The sequence below is a fragment of the Lissotriton helveticus genome, chromosome 6, assembly GCF_964261635.1.
Source record: "Lissotriton helveticus chromosome 6, aLisHel1.1, whole genome shotgun sequence".
NCBI lineage: Eukaryota > Metazoa > Chordata > Amphibia > Caudata > Salamandridae > Lissotriton > Lissotriton helveticus.
The window spans coordinates 601,623,693-601,650,612 of NC_136067.1; the positions used below are offsets into that span (position 1 = coordinate 601,623,693).

The 26,920-nt window shown below is 44.5% G+C and overlaps 1 protein-coding gene across 1 annotated transcript in view; it reads left to right on the forward strand.

Moving 5' to 3' along the window:
- LOC144762793 (CD109 antigen-like) overlaps nt 1-26,920 on the forward strand; it is a 1,211,849-nt gene that overhangs the window by 657,650 nt on the left and 527,279 nt on the right. Inside the window, exons 17-18 of the mRNA XM_078648063.1 lie at nt 19,175-19,229; nt 19,343-19,427. Of these exons, the coding sequence (XP_078504189.1) occupies nt 19,175-19,229; nt 19,343-19,427 (140 nt within the window). The remainder of the gene's footprint in view (nt 1-19,174; nt 19,230-19,342; nt 19,428-26,920) is intronic.

Sequence of the window (26,920 nt, forward strand, 5' to 3'; positions counted from 1 at the left end):
ATTGATCAATGTACTTAGACAATGGTTCCGTAGCTGAACCAATGGTGGAAACAATCGGGCGCATGGGTGGATTAGTTCGATCTTTATAGACTTTAGGAAGACCATACATAATGGGCATCCTAGTGAAGGTGGGAGTGAGGTATTCTGCTTCTTTGGTACAAATGAAACCTCCCTCTACCGCCTCAGTCACTTGATGGAGAATACGTCTTTTTAGGGCTTCCTCTGGGCACCTCATGATACGATTATAGTGGGTGTCCGAGGACAAAAGATTATTCATTTTTTCTACATAAGAGGTGGTTTTGAATACAACAATTCCCCCGCCTTTATCACAAGACTTGATGGTCAGTTCGGGGTTGTCGCGCAGTTGTTTGAGGGCCCAATTCTCTTCCGCAGGTAGATTGTAGCCTGGGGAGGGAACGAACTTCAATAATTTGTTCATTTTGTTCATCACCGCCTTCTCAAATACCCCAACCTCGGGTCCAAGAACATCAAGGCTCGGGGTGAAGTCAGATGGGGGTTTTAAACCAGACGTACTTTCAGAATCCGCCAAGGTAGGTCTGGACAAGAAAAACTTCTTCAGGCGAATCTTCCTGAAGAACGCATGAATGTCTTTAACAAGTTCAAACCGATCTAATTTGGTAGAGGGGACAAATGAGAGGCCATGGGATAAGAGGGCCAAGGACTCATTGGAAATGCTGGAATCAGATAGATTAAACACTGGGCTATTCTTCACCTCCTCCAGTATTGCGTGTTCCGGGTCTGAATATACCTCTGAGGACGGCCCGGGCCTTGCTGGAACTGGGTCCGATTTCTCGGTCTGGGATTGCCTCGGCGGTTGGATAAAAAATGATCCTGCCTAATAGTGAGCTGATTAAATGAGCCAAGACCAGACTAGGAAAATACTATGACAGTTGACTAGGTCCAATCATGCATACACAAAGGTGATTACTATAATGATTATGTAAAAATATATTTTTGTTTTATTTTGATCATTTTCTTGTGAATTGATACATCTTTTATATTTCTCTATTCATATTAATGTAAACTGACAGACATATGTAAATATAACAATTGTGCAAAAAGACAGCTAATCAAAAAAGACACATGAATGAAAAAATTAATAGAAAACAACAAAAAAATACAAATATTCAAATGACAGTGATGGTACACAGGGCTATTGGAGTAAGCAAAGCGGTGGATGGAGTCTCTGTCCAGCCTTACGTCAAACCCGGCACCTTTCAGGTATAAATATACCAACGTTGCCTTAAGCAAACACACGGTGGTGATGAATCTGGAGCAGCTACTACTTGCCCGAGAGCCCAGCTGATGCGAGAGCCCACGGACGCTGCCCCTCCCTTTTGATGCGCTGAGAAAGACGCTGTCTTTTCTCTTGCCGAGAAATCCAGCCTCCGGCGTTTCCAGCTTACCCTTGCGGGTGACTGGGATACCGAGTCCTGAGAGAGAGATACCAGCCCTCCTGCCTTCTAATACCCAGGTACTGAACTGACTAAACCCTTACAGAGAATTCTTGAGTCAGATTCTTGGCAAAACAAACTTAACTTAAACTGCTACTTACTTACTCCCTCCCACGTATTAGGCTTAGGTCAGGTACACCGGGGTAGGCGTAGTTAGAAGCACCAGTTGAGTACGATTAGTCAATGTATATATGTGTGTATCTATTTTATCCATTTTAAAGTATCATATGGCTAAGAAACCATATCCATGCTTTTACAGTATTATTTCATAATCCTGCTTTTACTGTATGCACTTTACTTAACTATAAGTATTGCAATTGTAGCAATTCATTTCTCTTGTATGAGGAAAGAGACTGCTCAATAAATAACACCTTTTATTGAAAACGCCCGTCTCTCTTTTTCTCTGCAATCTGGTGAAACTAAGTACGCATTTATTGACTGAGTGAAATAGCTGTCTTTTGTTTTCACACGACTCTAGAGATATACTCTTATTCAGGGAGAGCAAAGTTGTCATGTTTTATGGTTGTCAGAAACTAAATCCCTTCTTGTCTATCCAGGGAGGTTAAACTCCTCCTCGCTTATTCGAGAAAGTTTCTAGTGAACTCTGAGCTAGCTGGCAAAAAACTTAAGTCTAATATAGTCAGTAGAGACCTAGTTAACCTCAGTCCTAAGTCTACACTACTGAAGATATTATTCCAATGCGCAGAGCCTATTGGGACTATAGGAACTACACTACAGTGTCACAAAAGGTTTGCACTCTTCTGTTCCCACCTCTCAAGTTTCCTTTGTAGCGGTCTCCTCCCTCAGCATTGGTGTACAATTGGGGGACTCAGGTAGGGATATGCCTTTTCCTGCGAGAAGAGTCTTACATCTTTCCTGAACTTCTCCATTTTACTTTTTATGAGATATTCAGCAAAGGAGTCAACCTCTAGGCTAATTTCCTCTAGTTTCTTAAGACCAAGATCAACCGGGTTTTCTTTCTTAAGTTTTTCCTCCAGCTCCTCAATTTCCTTTGCCAAGGTGGCCAGGACTTCACGTGCTGTTTCTACAATGAGCATCATATAATCTCTGGAGCACCTATTCGATATTAATGCCCATTTTTCTAAAAAGTGGCGCAATTCAATGAATAACCCGGGTATATTCCTAACTCTAAGACCGATAGGGATCGTTCCGGCCTTTAAATAGCCCAGCATAAATTTCGCGTGGGTCTCTATTCGCAGCGACAGGTAATCATCTGTTACAGTCAGGGTTGGAGTTAGAAGATGTCCCCTTACATTTGGGGAGCTGGCTGTCAGGCAGACATGAGCTCTGATTGCACTTCAGTAGTCTGAGTACTCTCTAAAGCACTCCATTCTAAGCAGATAGGAGATGTGAATTGTTAGACCTGTCAGAATTAGGGTGGTCTTCCCCTAAACCTTTTGCCTGCTTACCTTCCCTTTTTGCTGATTCTTTTTGTTGGCCTTAGACCTCTGGGCGCTTTACCATTGCTGACCAGTTCTAAAGTGCATGTGCTTCTCCCCTATACATTGAAACATTTGTGTATTCACAATTGGCATATTTAAATTACTTGTAAGTACCTTGTCAACTGGTATACCACATTCCCAGGGTCTATAAATTAAATGCTGCTAGTTGACCTTCAGCACTGATTGTGCCACCCACACAAGTAGCCCTTTAAACATGAGTCAGGTCTGCCACTGCAGAGCCTGTGTGTGCAGTTTTTCTGCCACGTTTACTTGGCATTTAAAACCCTTTGCCAAACCCTTAACTCCCCTTTTACTACACAAAAGTTAACCCCAAGGTAGGCTCTAGGTAACCCATAGGGCAGAGTGCTGTGCAAGTAAAAGATAGAATCTCTTAGTTTAAAGATTAAAGTCTGTGCACTGCTAATTCTATACCTGTTCAATAGAAACATTTAATATTTTTCACTGTATGTTGTGCTCCCAAGGTATCGCTCTCCGGACCAGAGCGTAAATAGATACTCAAAATCAGTAGCACCCCCTTATACTGGGATGTGTCCCCCTGGGTACAAACCAAACCCTTGCTAGGGATCAAAATATTTGAGTTCGTTTTAAAATGACAACAGTAATCCAAAATTCTTTTTCAATGATTCAGTGTATTGCTTGTTATTTCTTCACAAGACTGAATTAATATTCCAAGTCAAATCATGGTATCAAACCAGACGACTGCAATATCCAAAATGCATTGCAGCATCATCCTCTGTCTCAAACATGGATTCAATTATCCTCGTTTTTATACATCCCAATGCATTTCAGACATTCCGCCCTTCATCACGGGATGAATCTACAAATGTGAAACGAAACACAATGAGTAAACCTACATAGTTATGTAATAACTTTAGTAAAAAAAGATTTGGGGTAATATTTTTTACTCAAGTTATTACATAACTATGTACGATTTGCACATCCTGATAGTTAAAAGCAACTCAATTCATTTTTCACTACTGTGAGGCTTACTTCTCTCATAGGTTAACATTGGGGATTCCTTAATTCACTTTTAAGCTGTAATTCATGATTAGAAGGGAGAACCTTTCTCATGTTTCAAATCTTTGGAATGGTAATGGTAAATCCTCTTTACTGGCAAGGGTGGATTTAACATTAGTATTTTAAAAATGCCACTTTTAGAAAGATGTGATTTCAATGCTCTTAAAGCTCTGTGTGCTTGCAGCCTGTCTCCGATAGGTGTCTGGGATGTGTGTGACATCCATACTTTGTGCATTTCCTCAAGACAGGTGTCAGCTGAGGAGGGCATTGTTCCCCTTGGTGACCTAACAGAGATTGCTGGATGGTATGTGGATGAAGGACCCACCAAGGAGGAGTTCTGCAGGACACAGAGGGAGCATCCTACCCCGGACGGCATGAGGCAACAAGCCGAAGCCCAAGCAGCAGGTGATGCCTCTGAAAGTCATTACATTTACTGGGACAACCTCCTTTACAGTGAGCCTAAGGCTCTTGTGCATGGAACCACAAGGGCCCTTGTGGCCCTCCCAATGGTACAGGGCTTTCCAACTGGAGATGGCTCATTGAAATTTCCCTGGCAGGAGATCTGGCCCACGACAAAGCCTTTGCAAGGATTGTTCCCCACTTCTATTGGCCTAGGATCAAGATTTCCACAGATTTGTACTGTAGGACTTGTGTGACCTGCCATGGCAGTGGGAAGAGAGGGCAGAGGCTAAAAACCCCCTTAATCCCTTGCCTGTTGTTGGCATACACTTTAAGAGGGTAAACATCGACAATTTGGGGCTTATTGATCTCCAGACTGCATCAGGCAACAGGTTTATCCTGTTTCTGGTGGATCATGCCACTAGGTACCCAGAGGCTATCCCTCTGAGGACCATGACTTCACCTGCAGTGGCTAACACCCTAATAAGGATTTTTACCCGAGTGGGTTTCCCAAGGAAGTGATTACTGACAGGGGCACCAACTTCATCTCTGCTTATGTGCAGTCAATGTGGTAGGAGTGTGGGGTAACCTACAAGTTCTCCACCCCTTACTATTCACAAATTAGTGGGCTTGTGGAAATGTTCAACAAGACACTGAAAGGCATGATTGAAGGTCCATCTGAGGTGTAAGTGGGACGTTCTCTTCCCATGTCTGCTCTTTGTGTACAGGGAGCTACTACAGAAGGGAGTGGGCTTCAGCCCTTTTGAGCTTCATTATGAACAGCCTGTCAGAGGACCTCTGAGCTTGGTGAAAGAAGGGTAGGACGATTCCCCAGGGTGTAGTGATCTACATGCTGGCTTTCAGAAGACAAATGATTAAGTTGTGGAAGCAATCTTCAGGCAACTTAGGATCCAGCCAGAAAGTGATGAAGCTGGGGTGCGACCAAATTCTACTACTGTGGAGTCACAACCTGGGGAGAAACTGTGGTTGATGGAACCTGTGGAGCCATTGCCCTAATATGTGCCCTATGAGGTGGTTAAAAGGAAGGGTGAAGCCACATACCTAATGGACCTCAATACCTTTAGGCTCCCCCACAGTGGGCTCCATGTAAACCGCCTCAAACCCCACTTTGAGAAGTCTGGGCTCACCAGGCTGTTCGTGACAGATGGAGAAGCGGAAGGTGAGAATGAACCTCTCCTTGACATCTTAGTTTCCAAGGAGAAAGATGGATCAGGAGAGGGAGTTATCCTTTTCCCCAGTCTGACTCCTGAACACCAGAGGGACTGCCACCAAGTGCTGGGGCAGTACTCCTCTCTCTTTTTCCTCCTCCCTAGGACTACCCACCTGTGTACCCATGATGTGGACACAGGAGACAACCTTTCTGTCAATAATAAGTCTTACAGGTTGTCTGACAAGGTGACGCCCAGCATTAAGCAAGAGGTTTCCAAAATGCTGGAGTTGGGGGTAATAGAAACCTACCTCTAGTAGCCCCATGTCCATTCTTGTGGCCCCCAAACCAGAAATTAGGTTCTATGTGGATTACAGGTGGTTCAATTCAGTCACTAAGACGGATGCCTACCCGATCCCAGACCTGATGAGCTGAGTGATGGGTTATTGGCTTCCTTGGACTTAAGTACCTTTGATCTTACATCAGGGTACTGGCAGATCGCCCTAACAGAGGGAGCAAAGGCGAGGTCAGCCTTCCCCACTCCAGAGGGCTACTATCAATTTGAACTGATATCCTTTAAACTCAGAAAACGAGTGCCCCTGCCACCTTCCAGAGGTTGGTGAATCAGGTCCTTCTGGTATGGAGGCCTTAAGTGCTGTCTATCTGGATGACATAGCTGTGTTCAGTAGCATCTCGAAGGACCACATGTTTTTACCTCCAGGAAGTGCTTTAGGCTCTGCAACCTACAAGCCTGACAATAAAGGCCCCAGTAAGTGTCAGTTAGGGCGATGTCTGTGGTGTACTTGGGACATCAGAGGCCGTATTATGGAAAGTGCTCTGGGGCATGTGCGCCCACTTTCTATGCTCCTGGGTCACTTTGGTATTAAATAAAGAGCCGCAGACACTTCTGTAATAGAGATAGCACTTCCGCACTTATAGCGCCAGCGCTATCACCAGAGGGTTCCCTCATTTGCATTAGGGCGCAGTGCCATGCCAATGAGGGAATCTCAGTGTCTGTAGCCCATTCTGTAATACAGATAGCGTTGCTGCACACATAGCGCCAGCTCATCACCAGAGGGTGGTCCCTCATTTGCATGAGGGTGTAGCCTCATGCGAATGAGGGAATCTCTTTGCCTCTGCCCCCATGTCATATTATAGATGCGGGCGCAGAGGCAAAGAAGAGGTCAGGAGGCACACTGACAGTGCACAACTTAAAGGTGGCACACTGTCAGTGTGCCCCTTGATAGCTGCCCACTGAAGGGGTCCTATGGACCCACAGCCATCCCCTTGCAGGCGGTTGCAGTCACTCACTGCACCCACCTGCAAAGGGATTTCTAATCCCCCTTAAAAGTGCAGGGAGGTTGCTGCCTGCACAGTGAAACACAAAGCGGCTGCTTCAAAGCTGTTCCATATTCGCCTTGAATGTGCTGTCCCCAGGGCAGCCCGACTTTGCGTCTGCCCTGGAGGCAGGACATTTAATATAATATGGTGCACTTTCCTTGTTTGTGCAGGGCGCAGCTTTCTGCAATATGGCCCCTGGTGGGCTGGGGTAAATTGCAACCCCTCCATGCCACGATAGACACTATCATGGCCTGGTAGCCCTCCAAAACCCAGGGCAGAGCATTCTTAGACCTTACTGGGTACTATAGGAGGTTTGTCAAGGGATATGGCACCATTGTTGCCCCTTTGTTGGACTGAAAATGCTTTTGGTCAACTTTTTCTAGCATTGTGCATTTTAAGTTAGCATTTGCGTAACCATTTTGTATTAGCCGCCATTTTAGTCATGATCAAAACTAACTTCTGTCTCATCTTGTGTCTGCCTCTTTGAAAAGTAGCTGTCAATGTGCCCTCTGTACATGTATTTCTTCAAGGTTGAGTTTGCTATGCTAATGAATAAGCTGTCCCAATAATTGTATACCTTTCTGTCTAGATAGGCCTACTCCCACAGCCTAGAGTGTGTGGACAGGCAGAGTAACCTTGAATGCAAGATAATGTGTACCCGGTCCCAGGATCATAGCTCATCCTTCTGTACCTCCTTTGTTCACCAGCTCTCATACTGGAAAATTCCTGTCTGGGCGTGTTTTCCGGGGTATTGGAAATGTACTTTATGCCTTCCCATATTGCCTAAATGTAGTCCCTCTGCAGCAATCTAAGGAGGCTGGTCAGACGAGGCTCTGCTTGAGCGTATACTACTAAATAATTTTGGTTTGCATTTTCTAGTGTCTGACCGACTCTTCATTTGTATGGAAGGCTGAGAGGTGGTCGGTCGCAAGTGACCAGGGCGAGGTCGATGGAGCAGAGGTTTCTTTTGGAGTGTGGAATGAGATTCTTTCATCGAGGCAATGGGGTCCGTGTTGTGGAGGGATTTGTAGGCGTGGGTGAGCAGCTTGATGGTCCCTCTCTATTTGACGGGGAGCCAATGGAGGTCTCGTAGGTGCTGGGTAATGTGGCCCTGTCATAGGATCTTGGGGACGAGTCTTGCTGCGGTGTTTTGGACAGTCTGGAGCTTGAGGAGTGTTCTGACCACACACAAAGGAATGATTACCCCCACAGGTAGTCTGGAGCCAGGGCTGGGATGGAAGGGCTCCTGTGTACTTCAAAGACCCTTCTTTGAAGTCACCATCACTTCAAGGGCTTGACTGGGTATAAGTACAGGTTCTCTGGCCCCCCATATCAGACACTTCGGGTCCTGGTAAGAATCTCTGTCAGAAGAAATGCTGTTCTGTTACAAGGACTGTGTTGTAAATAGATGTAGATAGATCACAGGATACTTCTAGTTAAGTTACAGGATAGGTTTATTAAGACACAGCAGAGCAGTACATATCGCCAGCTGACCAGACCATCAACTGACAAGTGTGGAATCTTCAAGTACAAAGTAGAATTCACATAGGTATACTGGGAGGCTTAAGAGGTGTGAACATAGAGAAAGGTCTAATGGCCAAAGGTGACCATGTTGTGAGGAGTATAAGTTTACTACACATCTTCCTCCTTTACATGGAAAATAAAAAAACAAATAAAAATACAAGCAGAAAGCATAAAGCATGGGAGACAACAACAATTAATATCAAGACATTTAGGAGATCAGCGACCTCATCGACTTCCAGATGATGAAGACAAAGAAGCATTTCGTTTTGGTCAAGGGTGTAGACAGAAACAGGATTATTATGATCACCTACTCCCCTTTGATTGACAAAACAGGCAGAGACAGTCTACTCTCAGCAATCCATCGCTGACCAGCAAAAACAGGAAAAGAGAAAGTGTATTTTCTCCAAACAGTCCTTGTCCGACATGGCTTCCCCCTCATAGTTGAAGATTGAACAGTTCAACAAGGGCCTCCAATGCTCAAAAAGTTCTGGAAGGATGCTCCCGAAGAAAAAGTTGAAGTGAGATCTCTCACAGTCCAAGTGGAAGTTCTGGACCAGGTGTCTCGGTTCTGGTTCTCTTTATCGGGTTGTGAGCCTCTTGCTGTAGTTAGGGCCTCTAAGTTTCTTTTATTTTTCTTCTGCTTTTCTGTGGACTCTCTGTTTCAGTACTGTGGGCTATAAGGCCCTGTTCTAGTCGCGGAACATTAGTCCCGGTTCTGGGAACCACTGTGTCACGATTTTCAGTCGTGTTATTGGAATTTATGTCCTGGTTCTGGGAACCAGTCTGTCACGAACCTCGGTTGTTTCCACACCCGGTCTAGGGACCTCCTTTGTCCACGGCCGGTACTGATTCTGGGGCCTTTGTCCCCTTCCGGTCCTGGGACGTTCTTTGTACTCTCCCGGTACTGATTCTGGGGCCTTTGTCGCCTTCCATCCCTGGAACGTTCTTTGTCCTCTTCCGATACTGATTCTGGGGCCTCTGTCTCCTTCCGGTCCTGGGACATCCTCTGTTCTCTCCCGGTCCTAGTTGTGGGTATACCTGTGCATTCTACTTTGTACTTGAAGGTTCCACACTTGTCAGTTGATGATCTGGTCAGCTGGCGAGGTGTACTGCTCTGATATGATATGATGATGATATGATAAAAGGGATTTATAGAGCGCTCGTTCACCGACGGTTTCTTGGCGCTGGACATAGGAGAGCATGAACAGACAGGGAGTGTAAGTTATTGATCGTAGGCCTGGGAGAACAGCCATGTTTTAAGAGCTTTCCTGAACATGGGATAGGACTCAGTTTGACGTAGTATGGGCGGTAATTAATTCCAGAGCTGAGGTGCCAGGAACGTGAATCGAAGTCCACCATGTTTCTTACGCTTGAAGGTATGGGGAGTCAGGAGAATGGAACTGGCAGAGCGGAGGGTACAGCGAGGGATGTAGCGCTGGAGTCTGTTGGAAATGAAGACTGGCCCATGGGATGAGAGAGCTCTGTGGGTCAGGCAGCCTATTTTGAAGAGGCAGCGTTGGGCTACTGGGAGCCAGTGGAGACTTTTGAGGAGGGGTTTTGCGTGGTGCGACCTAGGTAGGCCATGTGCTCTGCTGTGTCTTAATAAACCGATCCTGTAACTTAACTAGAAGTATCCTGTGATCCATCTACATCTATTTACAACAGACTGGTACTCAGCTGGACTGCTGATCTGGAAGACCTGTTGTTTCTGCTATGCTGCCCTATGGCTTGCTGCTCTCTGACCCTGCTGAGGCAGAGCTGGACTCTGCCTTGCAACTGAAGTGATCTCCAAGGGCTTGTTGGCTTGCTTCCTGTTGCTTGAGACACAAGCTATTAAAGTCTCTACTCCTGTTCCTGTGCCTGATTCACTAAAAGTGGACCAAGATACTTCCAACTGAGAAATCGGTGCATCTCCAGTTTGCGTGTATCAGAATTGGTGCATTGACATGTTGCGGGAGTAGAATTGGTGCATCGCACTCGGAACCACTGCATCGCAATCGGAATCACCACTTCAGAACCAACTCATCGCGGCATCTATGTGGTTAATATCAATGCATGGCCCCACGCATGATTAATATGGTGCAGCGCCTTCAGAACCACCGCACCTAGGACCTGGCACTTCGCTCAACAAGCATCACAGCCTCTGCATGAAGAAAACTGATGCATCACCTTGCCTGCGGGCTTGACATCGACACAGCACTTGTTTTTACCCTGCACCTTTCTGTTTCCGCCTAGGATCAAGGTACTCTGTTCATCGGGCCTGCATTGCTCATTTCCCTGGCCAGCGCTCCATTGTAGCAGCTTGACCTGTTGACTTTGTCCCAGTCCAGCGCGACCAGATAACCCCCAAAGGCACTTATTGTTTCTTAAGTTTTAAAGTGCTAGAAACACTTTTATTCTTTAAAAATTCATATCTTTTCTTCTGCTTATTGAATGTTTTGTTGTTTTATCTATAAAATCCTAATATATTTTTCTAACCTGGTGTGAAGTCCTGTTGTGGTGGTTTCATTGTGTAACTATGTGTGTGGATGTTGCACACATACTTTACACATTTCTTCTTACGTTTAGTCTGACTGCTCTGTGCCAGTTTGCAATAGGGTGAGCACAGGCTAACTGTCAGTGTATATCTTGCCTCTGCCAACCAGAAAATCAATTTCTAACATGAATTCAGAACTGGCTTTGGCTGGTTCTCCTTTCAAATGTTGTTTAAAGGCTGCTCTCCATACACAGTTTGAGAATAGAGTGATGCTTCTCACAGCAGGGTAGCCTCTAGTCTGGAGTACCAACAGCAGAGGTAAAATAGATGTGAGCTTTCTGCACCTGGCTGTCATCAGCGATGCTGAATTGTGATCAGGGAAAAGACAACAGTCTGGACTCATATAAGGGATCCCTTTTACCTTGAACGACAGAAACTGCAGTCTCGCTCTTTACCCCACCATCAACCAAATGGCAGTGCTACAGACTAATCAGCACCTCCTGTCAGCAAAAGTCCAAAAAAACGCTAGGATCCCATTTCACTGAGGTAGTACTCCTGACCGTACTAGATCAAATGAGGAATGAAGCAAACAAGGGTACTACTCAGGCACAGGTGCTCCTTAACCTATCTGCAGCTTTTGACACGGTCAACCATGAGCCCTTGGTGTATTATGTCTGGGTTGCAGGGGATCTGCCTCAAGTTGCCCACGTCCTTCTTAGGTGACTGCTCCCAAGCGGTTCGTCTCTCTCAATTCAAGTTAAACTGACCTGCGGTGTGCCTCAGGGATCATCTCTGTCCATGCACCTGTCCCATCAGTACTTTTATCCATTAGTTCGGTCTCTGGGGGAAATTAATGTGTGCACGTTCAACTACGCTGATGATGTGCAATGAATTTGTTCTATAGACAATACTTCTAACTTTATTTCAAACTTTCAGAGAACAATGTTACATATACGTAACTGGATAAATAGCATCCACCTAAAACTAAATCCAGACAAAACAGAACTGTTTTAGTCGGTGGCTCTCGAAATACTTGGAACACGAATTTTGGGCCAGCTGAGATAAGAGCACCCCTTCTCCCTCAGCTTCAGCAAAGAACATGGGAGTCATAAGTGATAGAGTTCTTTCTTTGAAGTCTAAGACTGGGTCTCTAGTTTCCACATGCCTTTTCCAGCTCAGGAAAATCAGGAAAATAAGCAGATTCCTCACTTTTGAAGCTCTTGTTCAGGTCATTCTTTCTATGGTCATCTCCCACTTTGATTATGCAAACTCACTCTATTTCAGCCTCCCAGCACATTTGACAAGAAGATAGCAGTTGGTACAAAACAAAGCAGCTAGACTATTCCATCATCAGCAGAGGTGTTACCACGTCACTCCCCTAATGAGGAAGCTGCAATGGCTACCAGTAACACAACGGAGTGCATTTGAGATTGGATGCCTTATCTTTAAATCACTGCATGGCACCTGCTAGGAATTCATCTCTGCCCTCACCCAGATGTATATTCCTGCTCGGAACTCGTCATCCCACCCCAGCCTCTTGGTTATCCCCACCTTTAAAAGGAAAGAGACTAGGTGGACCTAGATTCGCTGTTCTGGCTCCTTGTTTTTGGAACTCACTCCTTTCTAACATCAGACCTTCAACGTGCTATCTTCAATTTAGGAAACTCCTAAAAATGTGGATGTGCTGTGTACGTATCTAGGACCCTATTTAAATATTACCGATTTATGCCCTTATGTGGTTATAACAATTCATATCCTTATAAAGGCATAAGAATCATATCCATATTTAGTCATAGCCAATGCAGTCCAAATACGGCAAGGCTACTCCCATAGACTCCTAGAAACTACAACGCGTTCTTTAAACAAACCAAGCCTCCAGCAGCCCCGGAATTCACCCCTGCTTTTGTTTTGATTTGTCCAAGAACTCCTGGAGTCCTGAAAGAACTGTAAGTTCTTAGTGACGTCTTATGTCCAACCTTATGTCAAACTCGGCACCTTCCAGGTATAAATATACCAACAGCTGCCCTAGCAAAAACACGGTGGTTTTGGAGCAGATCGACTATCTACTTGCCCTAAGCCCTGCTGTGGCAAGTGCCGAAGGAAGCCGACCCTCCCATTGACGCACTGAGAGAGACGCTGTCTTTTCTCCTGCCGAGAAATCCAGCTCCAGTGTTTCCAGTCACCCTTGCGGGTTGCTCGGAGATCGAGTCCTGAGAACGAGATACAAGACCTCCTTCATTCTATAACCAAGGTACGGATCCTTAGAGAAGTCTTTATTCAGATTCTTGGCAAAACTATCTTAACTTAAACTGCAGCTCACTTACTCCTTCCCACGTACTAGGCTTAGGTTAGGTACACCGGGGTAGGCGTATCTTAGAAGCACCAGTTGAGTACGTTTAGTCATGGTTTTATATATGTATATATTTTATCTATTTTAAACACGGCTTGGCTTAGAAACGGTACCATGCTTTTACAGTATTATTTCATATTACTCCTTTTACTGTACGCACTTTACTTTATGACAAGTATTGAAATTGTGGCAACTCACTTCTCTTGCATGAAAAAGAAGACTGTTCAATAAATAACCACTTTTATTGAAAACGCCGTCTCTCTATTTCTCTGCGCTTCTGGTGAAACTAAGTATGCACCATTGACTGAGTGAAATAGTTATCTATTGTTTCCGCGACTCTGGAGATATACTCCTTATTCTGGAGGGAGCAAAGTTGTCATGTTTATGTGGTTGTCAGAAACTAATCCCTTCTTGTCTATTCAGGAAAGTTAACTCCTTCCTGTTCACTCGAGAAAGTTTCTAGTGACCTCTGAGCTAGCTGGCATTCATAATTAAGTCTAACATATTCAGTAGAGACCTAGTCGACCACAGTCCGACGTCTAAACTATCTTTTATGTTATTCCAATGCGCAGAGCCTATTGGGAATATAGGAACTACACTACAGATGTTCTCACAAGCATATGCATGAATCAACAAGCTGCAGGCTATTCCCTATATCTAGCACAAAGAAACCATATGGTGTACTTGTGCTCTCTATAAATATTTCTAACATAACGTCCAGGTTAGTGCATAGAAGCAGAATGTTATACAAGTGGGCTACTAGGCTGATCTGACCATAATTTGGATTCACAAAACACGGTTCTCTGCAGCTCCATGTGCTAAACCCTTGATAGTGACAGTAGTCCACGGTTAGTACAATGAGAGCATGCATGGTGCACTGCTCTAGGTCTCAAGACAGTCTAAGATCTCACTCATGTCAAGGGACAGGCTCAGGCCCCACACACACACACACACTAGTTTAGAGTAAGGTTAAAACCAAAATAAAAACAGATAACAGATACATGCAGTTGGGCACTCACAGGGAGGAAATAAACACAGGAATGATCCCAGTGCAAATCTCCTTCACCCACTTGTGCCCATTCCAATTTAGTTTCCGCTCAGGGCTGGGTTCGGTGTGGGATTTGTACCTGATTGGTGGCAAATATACAATAGCCGGCCACTGCCCTGTGTACCTCGCCTTTACAAATCTATCCACAACATTTGATTGTGTTAACAGAGCCAAACTATGGTTGATGCTGTTGGACCTAGGGCTGGATCTGGCAATGAGGAAAGTTTTACTCACTGTGTATGAGAAACTAACAGCTAAGGTGAGAAATGGTTCTGAAGTGAAATGTCAGACACATTCTCTCTTGCTAGAGGGGTCTGCCAAGGATGCATTTTAGCCCCTCTGTTCCTTATTCTTTATATAAACAATTTGAGTTCACATTTGTCCAGAGTAACTGCTGATGTCCAAAGAGTCAGCTGGTCCCCGCGTTACTATATGCAAATGATGCGCTTCTCCTGGCCCTGACTCCCAGAGCTTTGTGTACCCTGGTGGAGGCATTTGGATCCTATATGGGTAATCTTGATTTAATCACCAACTTTGGGAAATCCCATAAAATGGTGTGTGGCCCAGGCAAGAAAGGGGCCTCTTTGCTACATATCAACAGTCAATCCCTACATATTCTGAATAGTTTTTATCTTAGTGTTGTTTTTGACTCATCGGGATCTTGGCAGCCCCAGGTTACCTCTGCATGCTCAAAACTGAGCACGTCGGCTGTGGCCCTTTTTCAATCTTCCTATGGTGATGGGGAAGGGAGCGATTGCGCCTTATCACAAAATATATAATGCACAATGTGTCCTTGCAGCTCTACATGGAACAGGGGTTTGGGGTCATTGAAAGCCCTACTCTTTACAGCTAGAGGAGACCATATTTGCAGGCAATTGCTCCATCTTCCCCCCACAAGCTCTCATTTTATTATTCACTTTGGGCCATATGTAGGTAATCTCTATTTACCGATTCTTAAATACCGAATTTTTACCGATTCGGTAATTCCCATTCATTCCTATGGGCCTGGAGACCCGTAGGAATGAATGGGAAGCCATTCACTATTACCGATTCAGTAAATACCAAATCGGTAATAGGGGGGACATATTCAAGGGTGGTAGGGTGTCACATTGATACCCTGTTGCACCCCTGAATCGTGCATGTGTGCACATGTGGCGCACATACATGCCCTAAGGGCATGTATGTCTGTCACATGACACTGAGAAAAAAGCAAAAAATTGCTTTTTCACAGATATTCAGTATTTACCACCAACTTATAGTTGGTGGTAAATAACGAATCCTTAAGGCTAAAATGCACTCACTTGAGTGCTACCTACATAGGCTTTAAGGAATCGGTAATTTAACGATTCCTTAAAATAATGAATTGGTAAATTGCCGATTCCTTATTTGCAGCCTCCTACATCTCAAATCCCTAAATACCGGTCGGTAACGGTGAAATTTACCGAATTTCACCATTACCGACCGGTATTACCCCACCTACATATGGCCCTTTGTCTTTAACTCAGACATAATCAAACTCCACTTTTACTCTGGGTCCATGTATGGACCAATGTTGAGGCCAGCCTATGTAGGGATCTCATACTAGATTGTCTCAAACTAGATAGGGGCCTTTAAAAATCCTGGTTATGATATGTTTCTGGGTTATTTTGTGATCTAGGTCTGTCGGATATGTTTTGTGCACCAAGCACTTTATCCAAGTCTAACAAGAAGGTGGTTAAGGCCAGATTGTATGATTTTTGTTATTTGACATGACTGTACTCTGAGTCTATTAACCCCTTCGACGCTGATGACGAGCTGGGCTCGTCATGAGGTAGCCTCCTGCTACGCTGATGACGAGCCCAGCTCGTCACGTAACATGCGCTTTCGCATATCTCAGCGCACGAGCGGAATTCCGCCCGCACGCATGCGGTTAAAAGTGCAGTCAGGGTGTACACTAAGCACAGCATACCTGAGGTTCTGGCGATTTATCTATTTTTACCCCTCTTGCAGTGCGAGCGATCGCTCTTGTTCCGAATCAGGGCTGGTATGGTATGGCTACTGATAAGGTTCTTTTATACTGGGAGTACATGCTTTGGCCTGTCCTTGTGACAGGTCATCTGCTCAAATTCTACTGCATTTTATGTTTTTCTGCAAAGTTTGAAGAGGTTTTTTTTTGCATGTTATTTGAAGACAATCCTAAAGTGTCTTGATTTCCATAAGTGCAAAGACATGTTAGTTTACCTTCAGCTTTAGGCAGCTGAGATGTGTATTTAAGAGTATGTCCTTAAGGCGGCAGTAAGATGCAGGAAATCAATGGAAGGCTGACTTAGGGATATTTCCCATGTTTATATTGCCTGTTACTGCAGCTAGGATATATAAGATTGCTATAATTTTGTTTTATTTGGAATATGACTACATTATATTGCCTTTTTATGGTTTGATGCAAAACCGAATAAAGATGATTTGAAGCCTCCACATCCACAGTTTGTCAGAGGGGGTAAGCAACACCAAATCAATTGCCTAACTGTAGTAATCTGGGAAAATATATATAACACAATACCTATACAAAGGCACGCAACGTAGTAATAATCCAAACTTAATTTACTTAAAAATAGGCTTTTAAAATAAATACATCAGACCTACTGCCTTTGTTATACCTTTTCACCACAAACAGCTTGGGCCTATGGCATGACATACCATTCCCCAATGTAAAAACAATTACATTACACCAATCAAAAGCCCGTGGCTTTTATCATTGACTTGCTACCATTACCACTTCATGCCTACTGTAATAATGTTAAACTTCCCCATAAGGCAGACATCAGGCTTACAATCATAATATTGAAAACATGTGCACAATTATAGTTGGAAAAATAATACACAACCCCTCCTAAGAGTACAGTGGCGGCTCCTTCGCTAAGAGCTTCACCCCACTGCTTTGCAGCAGTGAAAAATAGGAAATATAAAAGGATAATAACTCAATGTTATTATCATTTTATGTGTTCCTGCTGTGGCAGCTTTGCGGTTGGAGCAGGGGTAGGTTGCTCACACAGAAGCAGGGGGAGGAGTGTTTTGCCCACTCCAAGTGTGCATGAATGTTTGGCAGGCTGTCTCCAGCCGTCCAAACATTCATGCGCACTTTGCATGTTCCCCACCCAGGCTGAATTACAGCCTGTGTGGAGAACATGCCCAGGCTCCCACTGCCCGTCTAAGCGCCGAACCATGGCATTCAGACCAATCACAATGCTGCATTGCTGTGTTGTGATTAGCCATGGGGAGCCTGGTCCCTCCTGTTCTGGCGCGAAGAGACAACAGAGGGACAACTGAGAAGAGAAGCGGCAATCGGGTACGGTTTTCTTCTTTTTTTTTTACACCCCTACCCCCGATCTGTTCCGGCCGCCACTATAAGAGTGTCTAATGAGTATTATCACTGTGAAATTGTCTACCTCCATGGCTTGTCAGAGTGGGTAACCAGCTCCACAACTCTTGCCTAGTACAGTAATCTGTGCGATTCCATACACCAAAATATCTGTCCACAGTATAATAGCAATTCATCCTTAGCTATTGGCTTTAACATATGATTTTTGCAAAAGACACATCAAGCCTTCAGCCTTTGTCACATCTTTTCATAATAAATAAATCTGGCCTATGGCCTTGATCACCATAACTAACTCGGTCTCGCTGTATGACCATTAATTTTCCCACAAGGCAAAAAATACCATACAAGCACTCTTTTTCAGTTGAAGCACATGACGTCTGCCCAACCAGTTGCTGCAGTCACTTAATTAACATAAAGACTAATTAACATAAAGACGGAGAGAAGACCCTTTCTCAGTAGTGCACCTTAAACCTCGTTTTCTATTGATCACATAAGGTCTTACAACAGCTGCTCTCTTAAGCTTGACCTTGGAAAAACACAACTTGCCAAGATAATTGCATTCACACAATTGTATGTTTTTGGCAGAATAAAAACCAAGAAAACTCAAGAAGTGTGAGATAAATGATAAACATCTTTTTGTCATATTTGACACAAGCATGAACTCCAGGGGAAAAACAAAACCATACCTGATGGTTGGATCTCGACTTAAATTATATATTTCTTGAAAGATAGGTTGAAAAATGTTTCTTCACCATTACAATATTTAACCCTTTGACTGCCTGGATGTCTACACTCCCCTGTACGAGATACAGTCTATAATATTTTTACAAACCTGGTTGGAGCACTTCCTTCACATACATGGTTTGTCTATCTATCTATCTATCTATCTATCTATCTATCTATCTATCTATCTATCTATCTATCTATCTATCTATCTATCTATCTATCTATCTATCTATCTATCTATCTATCTATCTATCTATCTGTCTATCTATCTAGCTATCTAGCTATCTGTCTATCTATCAGTGGCAACCTGAACAACGTTTGTGTGATTAGAGATCATTCTGTTTTGGATGAGTACCTGTTCATTAAGGTAAGTTGTGCCCAACACAATGCCATAAGATCTGGACCCACGGCAGATTTTGAGCATTGGATTATCTTGAAAATCTGGCATTCATTACCCTTCCTAGATCAATGCTGGATACACAGGGGTGACTTGAATAACGTTGCATAGATTGCTGGCTTTTTTTTGGCATCAGGTTTGCTGGAAGTGTAGGCCTACATAAAGCATAGTCACGTAGGACCTCTTTGGGAAATTCGAGACCAAATGAAACAGCTTGAGGATCTGGTGTCCTGGTATATGGCTACTGCAAGTGATATATTTAAAAGGTTGCTTTTGTTCAAATAACATGTAACCACAGCTGGTTAAGTGATTTTTGCACGTTTAAGGTTTAAATGTTTACTAAAACTTAAACTATGCTTAAAACATGTGTTTTGCTTTTCCAATGGAAACCTACTTTTTTTTCATTTATAGGAAGTATTCGTTCTATCAGATGCATACGACCGGTCATATACGTCAGAAATGTACGGTAGGTTACACTCCATGATTCTGAAAACAAACTAATTCTACTTTCTTTTACGATTAATCTTCATTAATTTTAATTGAACATTGTAAGGTTGTTAACAGTTGTTTTTGTTTCAGATAACTGGATGGGAATGCCCATGCAACTGCCCAATCTTGACATTCGTTTTGCAGATACATGGATGTGGCAAGAGTATAATATAAGGTAGTATAAATGGCCAATATGTATTCTGCATTTTCTTTTTACAAAATAGGAGTTTTAGTCTTACATATGGGTTTCAGTGTTTATTGACCAATCATGGTACAGCTTATGCAAGTCACTTGACCATTTCGTGAAAAAAACATAGCCATTATCCTGTAGGACAAGTTACATTATAATCTCAGGAAACTCAGAGGTGATAGGAATTATTATTTTTTAAAGGGGTAGCGTTTTTTTATTCCTTGTAATTAATGGCCACACTCCATTCATATCTACAGTAAGCGATCATCGGGTTGCAGATATCAAGGATACATCTGAAAACGGTACTGTGGAAAAATCACACCAAAACGTAATGCTCATATTGTTGCAGTACTATTTCAAAACAGGCTTTTCTCAGTCTGCTGACTCTGACATGAGGCCTTTGTGACACCAGAGCTCGTCTGTTTTTACAGAAACACAATGATGCATTTTCTCAACGTATATGAGTAGTGATGTCAAAGTTAAACTACTAAAGAAATTATACGCTAGTTCTTTTAGAGAGATTGCACACTTTGTTGTATTCAATTAATTCTGTTCTGTGAAATGTTGGATTATTAATTTGGGAGGAGGCTCCAAAAGAACTTAATAAAACAATATCGTGCCAGGGCAAAAGAGAGTTTCAGTGAGGAAACCTGGGCGTAATCATTGTTAGATGAGATGTAAAGCAGCAGGCTTTTCCAGAGATGTGTATGTTCAAAACTGAAGCAACATCAAAACACTGAGTTTCAGGAAACCAAAAAGTTACATTCCTAAATCAATTTAGTAAAACGGAGAAAACAATAATAGAACTACACATTTAATAGTCAAAAACAGATTAAGGGAACTGAAGATATGACGTTTTAGGCTCAAACACGCCAAGAAACCGCATGTACTAGGTGAAGTTTAAGACTGAACACAGAGGAGTGTAGGTCGGGAAATCATTAGCAGTTCATCTCAGTCAGGAATTTTGCTGTGGTAGCTGGGAACTCTTTTGGTTTTAAAATCCTCCAACGAGGTAAGGCAGGATGCTCTAGCCTATGAGGGTGTTGGGACGGAAAAGTACTCTGCATGGTAATAGATGTTCACCCCTGCCCTGAGTGCTCAATGGTACTCTTCTCTGGATCCTTAATGCGTATTTATGTTGTTATAGGCAAACACGGATCATGTGTGTGCACCACGGCATAGGCCTGTCTCACAGATTGCGGTCTTGTTGGACCGGGAGCGGCGCCCACAGCGCTACCCTCATAGTGGTGTAAGGCTACTGCCTTCACAAGAAATGAAGCAGCACGGTGGTGGCATCATATCATGCAGTCATCAGTAGGAGTGAACAGTTTCTATCTGTCTCATGTGAGTGAGGACTACCAGCTCATTCACCTTTTTAAAGTTCTGCTGCTGAATGCTTAACTCACCCTTGGCATATATCAGTTAGATGTAAAGTGCTGCACAGTGCAGGAGTAGTCACTCTGTACTGGATGTATGTGTACCTGACAAGGGTAAAATACAGGGGTAGAGCAGTGCTGTGCAGGACAGAATTTGTGAATGAATGTACTAGGTGTGAGTATACCTGTGAGGAATACATTACATGAGAGATGTAGAGCTGTGCTGTGCATGCGCAGTGAATGCATATTCTGGATTTATGTGTACTTACGAAAAGTACAATACAAAGATGAAGTGCTGTGCAGGTGCATGATGAATGTGTGTGCTTGCAAGTGGCACACAATTGCACAATACAGAAAGGCTACATTACTGAGTAGTCCATGCAGAGTGAATGTGAGTGCTGAAGGTGTGTGTGCCTAGGGTTGCACCATGCATAGATGCAACAGTACTGGTTAGTGTTTGGGCTGCATGCATACACTGAGTGCAAGTGTACCTGTAATGGTATGTTACATGGAGGACACTGGGTTCCATTTTGGTGAAGACATGTAGGGTAGATGAATACCCACAGACATATTTGTGCATTGCTGCATTTCTGTGAGCTAGGTGGGACAGGCTGGAGTAGGGGGAGAGGGACTCCCGCTGTACACTTCAGAGGTTGCTCTTTAAATTTAGTGATAGATCACAAGGAAAGGGCTTGGACACATCTCAGAAAGGAGATGAGGCTTATAAGGGAGTCATAAACAGTAGGGCTGCGTTACGAGGAGTAAACGTTTGATGCACATATCCCTTTGGCAAACACCCAGGTGTGAGACTTAGCCACTCCCATGGCATGTGTAGTGGAACTACCAGCTTCAGAGTTTCTCCTGCTGTGACAGACAGCCTTTCAGGAGGGAGAGGAGAAGGGTATACATAAAAAGAAGCAGATCCCTTACATAAAACGTGAAATACACAGAAACTAAACATTTGGTGTCCAGAAATGGACTATAAGAAGGAAGGGGAGGATTAGACTCCATAAATGTGTCATCCACTGAGCAGCCAGATGAGCTGTTTGAGCATGGGAAGCTCTAGAAGACTTCTGCCTGTGACCAAGACTGTGGGCCAAGGCCTACTAGTCTTCCTGCTGGGTGAGGAGGCATCACCCAGGTAAACAAAGATCACCTACTCTGGAGCCTGGAGCACCAGCGCCTGCCTGCTTGCCAAGACCGGTGTGTATTGTGAGTAAGAATAGAGTGCTTGAGGGAGCAAGATCTAGTTGGGAGCCCAACTGAGTGGGCTCCTGGTGCACCGATTGGGTAGTTGCCCATTTGTAGTTTCCAGCAGGTGAGACTCCATATACCAGGAGAGGAAGGCCATGAAGGTAGCCCTGGACAGAGTGCTGTGCAGGGCGCCTGAAGCTTGTGCAGTACTGGTTGTAGCAACCAGTACTGCACAAGCTTACTGTGGTTGTAGCAACCACAGTAAGCAAGAGGAGCTGCCATGAACGTTTTTGCAGGATTATAAGGGCAAAAGCCTATGTGAAGCTTAGTAACAAAACAGAACATTTGCCAATACTGAGCAACACACCTAAACTTGTTTGGTAACCAGGACCTAAGAATAAAACATATAGGTCCACACTTTCTATTATGCCATCAATTATTTTATTTGGAAGATATCTTTCAAATCACTTTATCAAAAATGCTTTCTGTACATGTGCATCAACAATGAATACAAAAAGGAAATAAATACACAAGAATACATTTCATCGAAATCTCGCGATCACCAAGACACCACCACACATTCAATGCAAACCTTCAGGCATACCTCAGACAGATTCACCAAACACTTATACCAAAACACTCACACCATCCAACCGCCACACCAGGATGGGTCTAGCCACACTCTACAGTAACTTTTAAGTGGCCCCAGACCTGGTGGACCACACTCAAAATACCAGGGTCAAACAACCAAATGAATCCTATACGCTGTCACTCAAGTGCAGAAAATTATTTTGATTGACCACAGTTTCCTATGTCCAGCAATTATTTCACTCCACCAGTGGATAAATAACATAACATGGTTTGTTTGACAAAGCAGAACAGGGATGGGATCGACACGTTTCGAACCCAACTGTTTGTAGGGTTCTCATCAGGACCATGAAGTTCTACAAAGAAAGAAAGAAAACAAAAGTTCATATTTAGAAAGGTTCCAACGATCATAACTTCGGAAAAGCACACACCCAACGATGCATTCCGCCTACCTTATTCAATTAGCAGACCAAATCTGCTGCCTCAAAACAACGATGTTAATTATCTGGAAAAGACAAATATAAGACACAAAACATTCTTTAAACCTAATGTCACACTAAAACACTAACCAATCATTTTTTCATTAGCGTACAACTAGCCCACTCCATCTGTACTGGCTATCCCTCCCACCCCAGCGCCAAGAAGCCGTAGGTGTATGTGCGCTTTATAAGTTCCATTTTTCATTTCATTTCAATCATGGCAAGGAATTCACAGATAGTCGCTTACCAAATGGGGGTCATGTGTGTGTCTCCCTGATATATGGTGCCGGTTCAAGGATACCCTGCTAAAGAATGGCAGACGTATTAGTACATGATGGTTCGACGTGTGGGTCATGTTGAAGCTACCCAACAATGTGCGGCTTACCTAAGTACCACGTCGGGGTCTCCGTGCCCAAGTCTCCAGTTTGCAGTTTGCAAGCCAATGTGTGCGAGATTTCAACCGTTTACTTAGTTTGCTAAGTCCCATAATAACCAAGGAATGATGCAAAGTGACCCGCGATCTTATTACCTCGAAAAATAATTTTCCTGTTTTGGAAAAAGCATTGTCCACGTCCTCAAAGTCTGGGGTGTGACTTCCAACCCGCATAGAATGATGGGATGTGAGGGGTGGCTGGGAATTGTAGTATTTAAGCTGCCCGCCAATAAGCCAATGCCGAATGGTTCTACGAGCTTTACTGAACCGTCCACTGTGCGTTGCCACGTACACGTAAGATCCACAACGCTTATGCGAGCGTGGGCCACGTCATCATGGTTACCAACAGACAGCTGACCGCCTTCCTCGAGACGAACGGATCCCTCGACCCCTCGCAGTCCGGCTTCAGAGCCAACCACAGCACCGAGACCGCCCTCATCGCAGCCACCAACGACATCCGGACCCTGCTCGACAAGGGGGAAACAGTGGCCCTCATCCTCCTGGACCTCTCCGCTGCGTTCGACACGGTCTGCCACCGCACCCTAGTCCAGCGCCTCAGCAACATCGGTATCCAAGAGAAGGCACTGGAGTGGATCATCTCGTTCCTCGCCGGAAGAACACAAAGAGTCCGCCTCCCCTCGTTTCGCTCCGAGGCCACCGAAGTCATCTGCGGCGTCCCACAAGGATCTTCACTCAGCCCCACCCTCTTCAACATCTACATGAAACCTCTCGCAGCCATCGCACGCCAGCACAACCTCAACATCATCTCTTACGCCGACGACACCCAGCTGATCCTCTCCCTCACCAGAGACCCCGACACCGCCAGAACCTGCCTACACGAAGGGATGAAAGACGTCGCCGAGTGGATGAAGGACAGCCGCCTGAAACTGAACTCAGACAAGACGGAAGTCCTCATCCTGGGATCTTTGCCCTCCGCCTGGGACGACTCCTGGTGGCCCCCAGCCCTGGGCACCGCACCCAAGCCAACCGACCACGCACGCAACCTGGGCTTCATCCTGGACCCCTCCCTCTCGATGACCAGACAAGTCAACGCCGTCTCCTCATCGTGCTTCAACACCCTGCGTATGCTTTGCAAGATCTTCCGCTGGATCCCGACCGAGACCAGGAAGACTGTCACCCAGGCACTCGTCACCAGCCGACTGGACTACGGAAACGCCCTCTATGCCAGAACCACAGTCAAGCTACAGAAAAGACTCCAGCGCCTCCAGAACGCCTCCGCCCGACTCATCCTGGATGTCCCCCGACGCAGCCACATCTCCAGCCACCTGAGGAACCTGCACTGGCTCCCCGTCGACAAGAGGATCACGTTCCGGCTCCTCACCCACGCACACAAGTCTCTCCACGACCTGGGCCCCAAGTACCTCAACGACCGCCTGACCTTCTACACGCCCACCCGCCAGCTACGGTCCACCAGCCTCGCCCTCGCAGCCGTACCACGCATCCGAAGAGCCACCGCCGGAGGAAGATCCTTCTCTTACCTGGCTGCCAAGACTTGGAACTCCCTCCCCATCCACCTTCGGCTGACCCAGGACCATCTCGCCTTCAGGAAACAACTCAAGACCTGGCTGTTCGAGCAGTAGCATACCCCTCCCCCCAAGCGCCTTGAGACCCTCCCGGGTGAGTAGTGCGCTATACAAATGGCATGATTGATTGATTGATTGACCAAAGAACGCTCAAAGCTTTATTGATAGTTCAACGTCCAGCCCGTAAAACATCTCTGGGCTGCAGCGAGTGACTAGAATTTTCGCGTTAGATGTTGGGAGGTGGGAATTATAATATTAAGACCATCAGCTGGTGCATCTGTTAAAACTGGCTCAGAGGATGTATTGTATCTTACAATGGGCATTCCCTCATATTTATAATGTCTACTGCATGTCTAAAAAAATCCCAGCTCATCAGTTTCTCGTCATCCTTGTATCCATTAAAAAAGTCAGGCTTTCTTGGATACGGGTCATTAACAGTGTCACTCGTATTGAGGGTATAAACCACTCGTGCACCAATGCTCAGGCAAACCACCTCATCAGGTGGAAAGCAAACGCACGATCTCATTAGTAATGTCCTCACAGGAACAACCACATTGCTCTGTGGAAAACGTAATTCAGTTAGCTTTCCCATATATGCAGGCGTCCCATGAAATTTTGCATGAAATATGATGGTGGGGCAGCCGTCCCTCCACGTTCGTCATAATAGTACTAGCAACTGTGTTAAATGTCAGGCTTTACATCATTCACATGGAGGACAAACCTCCCCTTACGTCTACGATCGACACAACAGTGTTTGCGCCTGGAGAATCGGGCTTTATATCCTTCAAAGTGGAGGGCAGACAACCCCTAGTGACCTCAACTAAATGACAATAACGTGACGGATCTGTCCAAGTCTCCACAGAATGCCTAAGGTGTTTACACCATTCAGATAAAGGGCAGACATCCCCAATTATGGTTTGAATATTTCAGAGACTTCATTCAGTCCATGTATTGCCGTATTGAATTTCATAATTAATAGTGCCTCTCGTTGTCCTGGTTACCCTCAATGTCACCTCCCTGAGTATCTGCCTCAATTTTGGAGATTACAGTCCATTTCAAGTCTTTCTCCAAATGCTCTTTGGATTTCCAATGATTCACTAAAGGAGCATTCACGACATTTCTCCTAAGTATTGACTTGTGCTGTGTGACCCGTTGGCGGACTTCCTGACTGGTTTTCCCCACATACAATTTTGGACATGGGCAGAGGATTCCATAAACCACGTTCTTTGATTTATAGTTTGTGAATGTTTCATGTCTCAAGTTAATTCCTTCGTGTGAAAATACAACTCCTTCCAACGTCTGATCACAGCAAGAACAAGATCCGCATTTATGGTGACCCATCACAGGTGCCAACCCCATCAAACTCCTAAGAGTGGCTCCTTCCAATTTTGGTAGCGCAGCCAGTACAATATGATTTGTAATGCTTTTCTCTTTTTTAAAAGCAAAAAGTGGGGGCTGTAGCAACGCTTTATCCAGGTTTTTCACCAAATGCCAGTTTTGGTTGACAATTTTCTTAAACTGGTTTGCATTTGGACAGAAGGTTGTAACACACACCATTCTATCCATTAGTGAATTGACTTTTCTTTCCAATAATGTCTCTCTCGGCACCCACCAAGCACAACGGTGAGCGTGCTTCAACAATTTTTTGGGGTAGCCTCGATCTATCAGGCGGTATATTAAGTTGTTCGCATGCAAAAAATATTTGTCTTTAAAGGAGCAGTTGCGACGAATCCTAAGGAATTGCCCAAAGGGCAGGTTTTGTTTCAAGCTTTTAGGGTGATTGCTCGCATAATGGAGCGCCTTGTTTCTATCCGTTGGCTTCCTAAACAAAGTCGTCGCCAATCCCCCTTCTGATGGATAGACT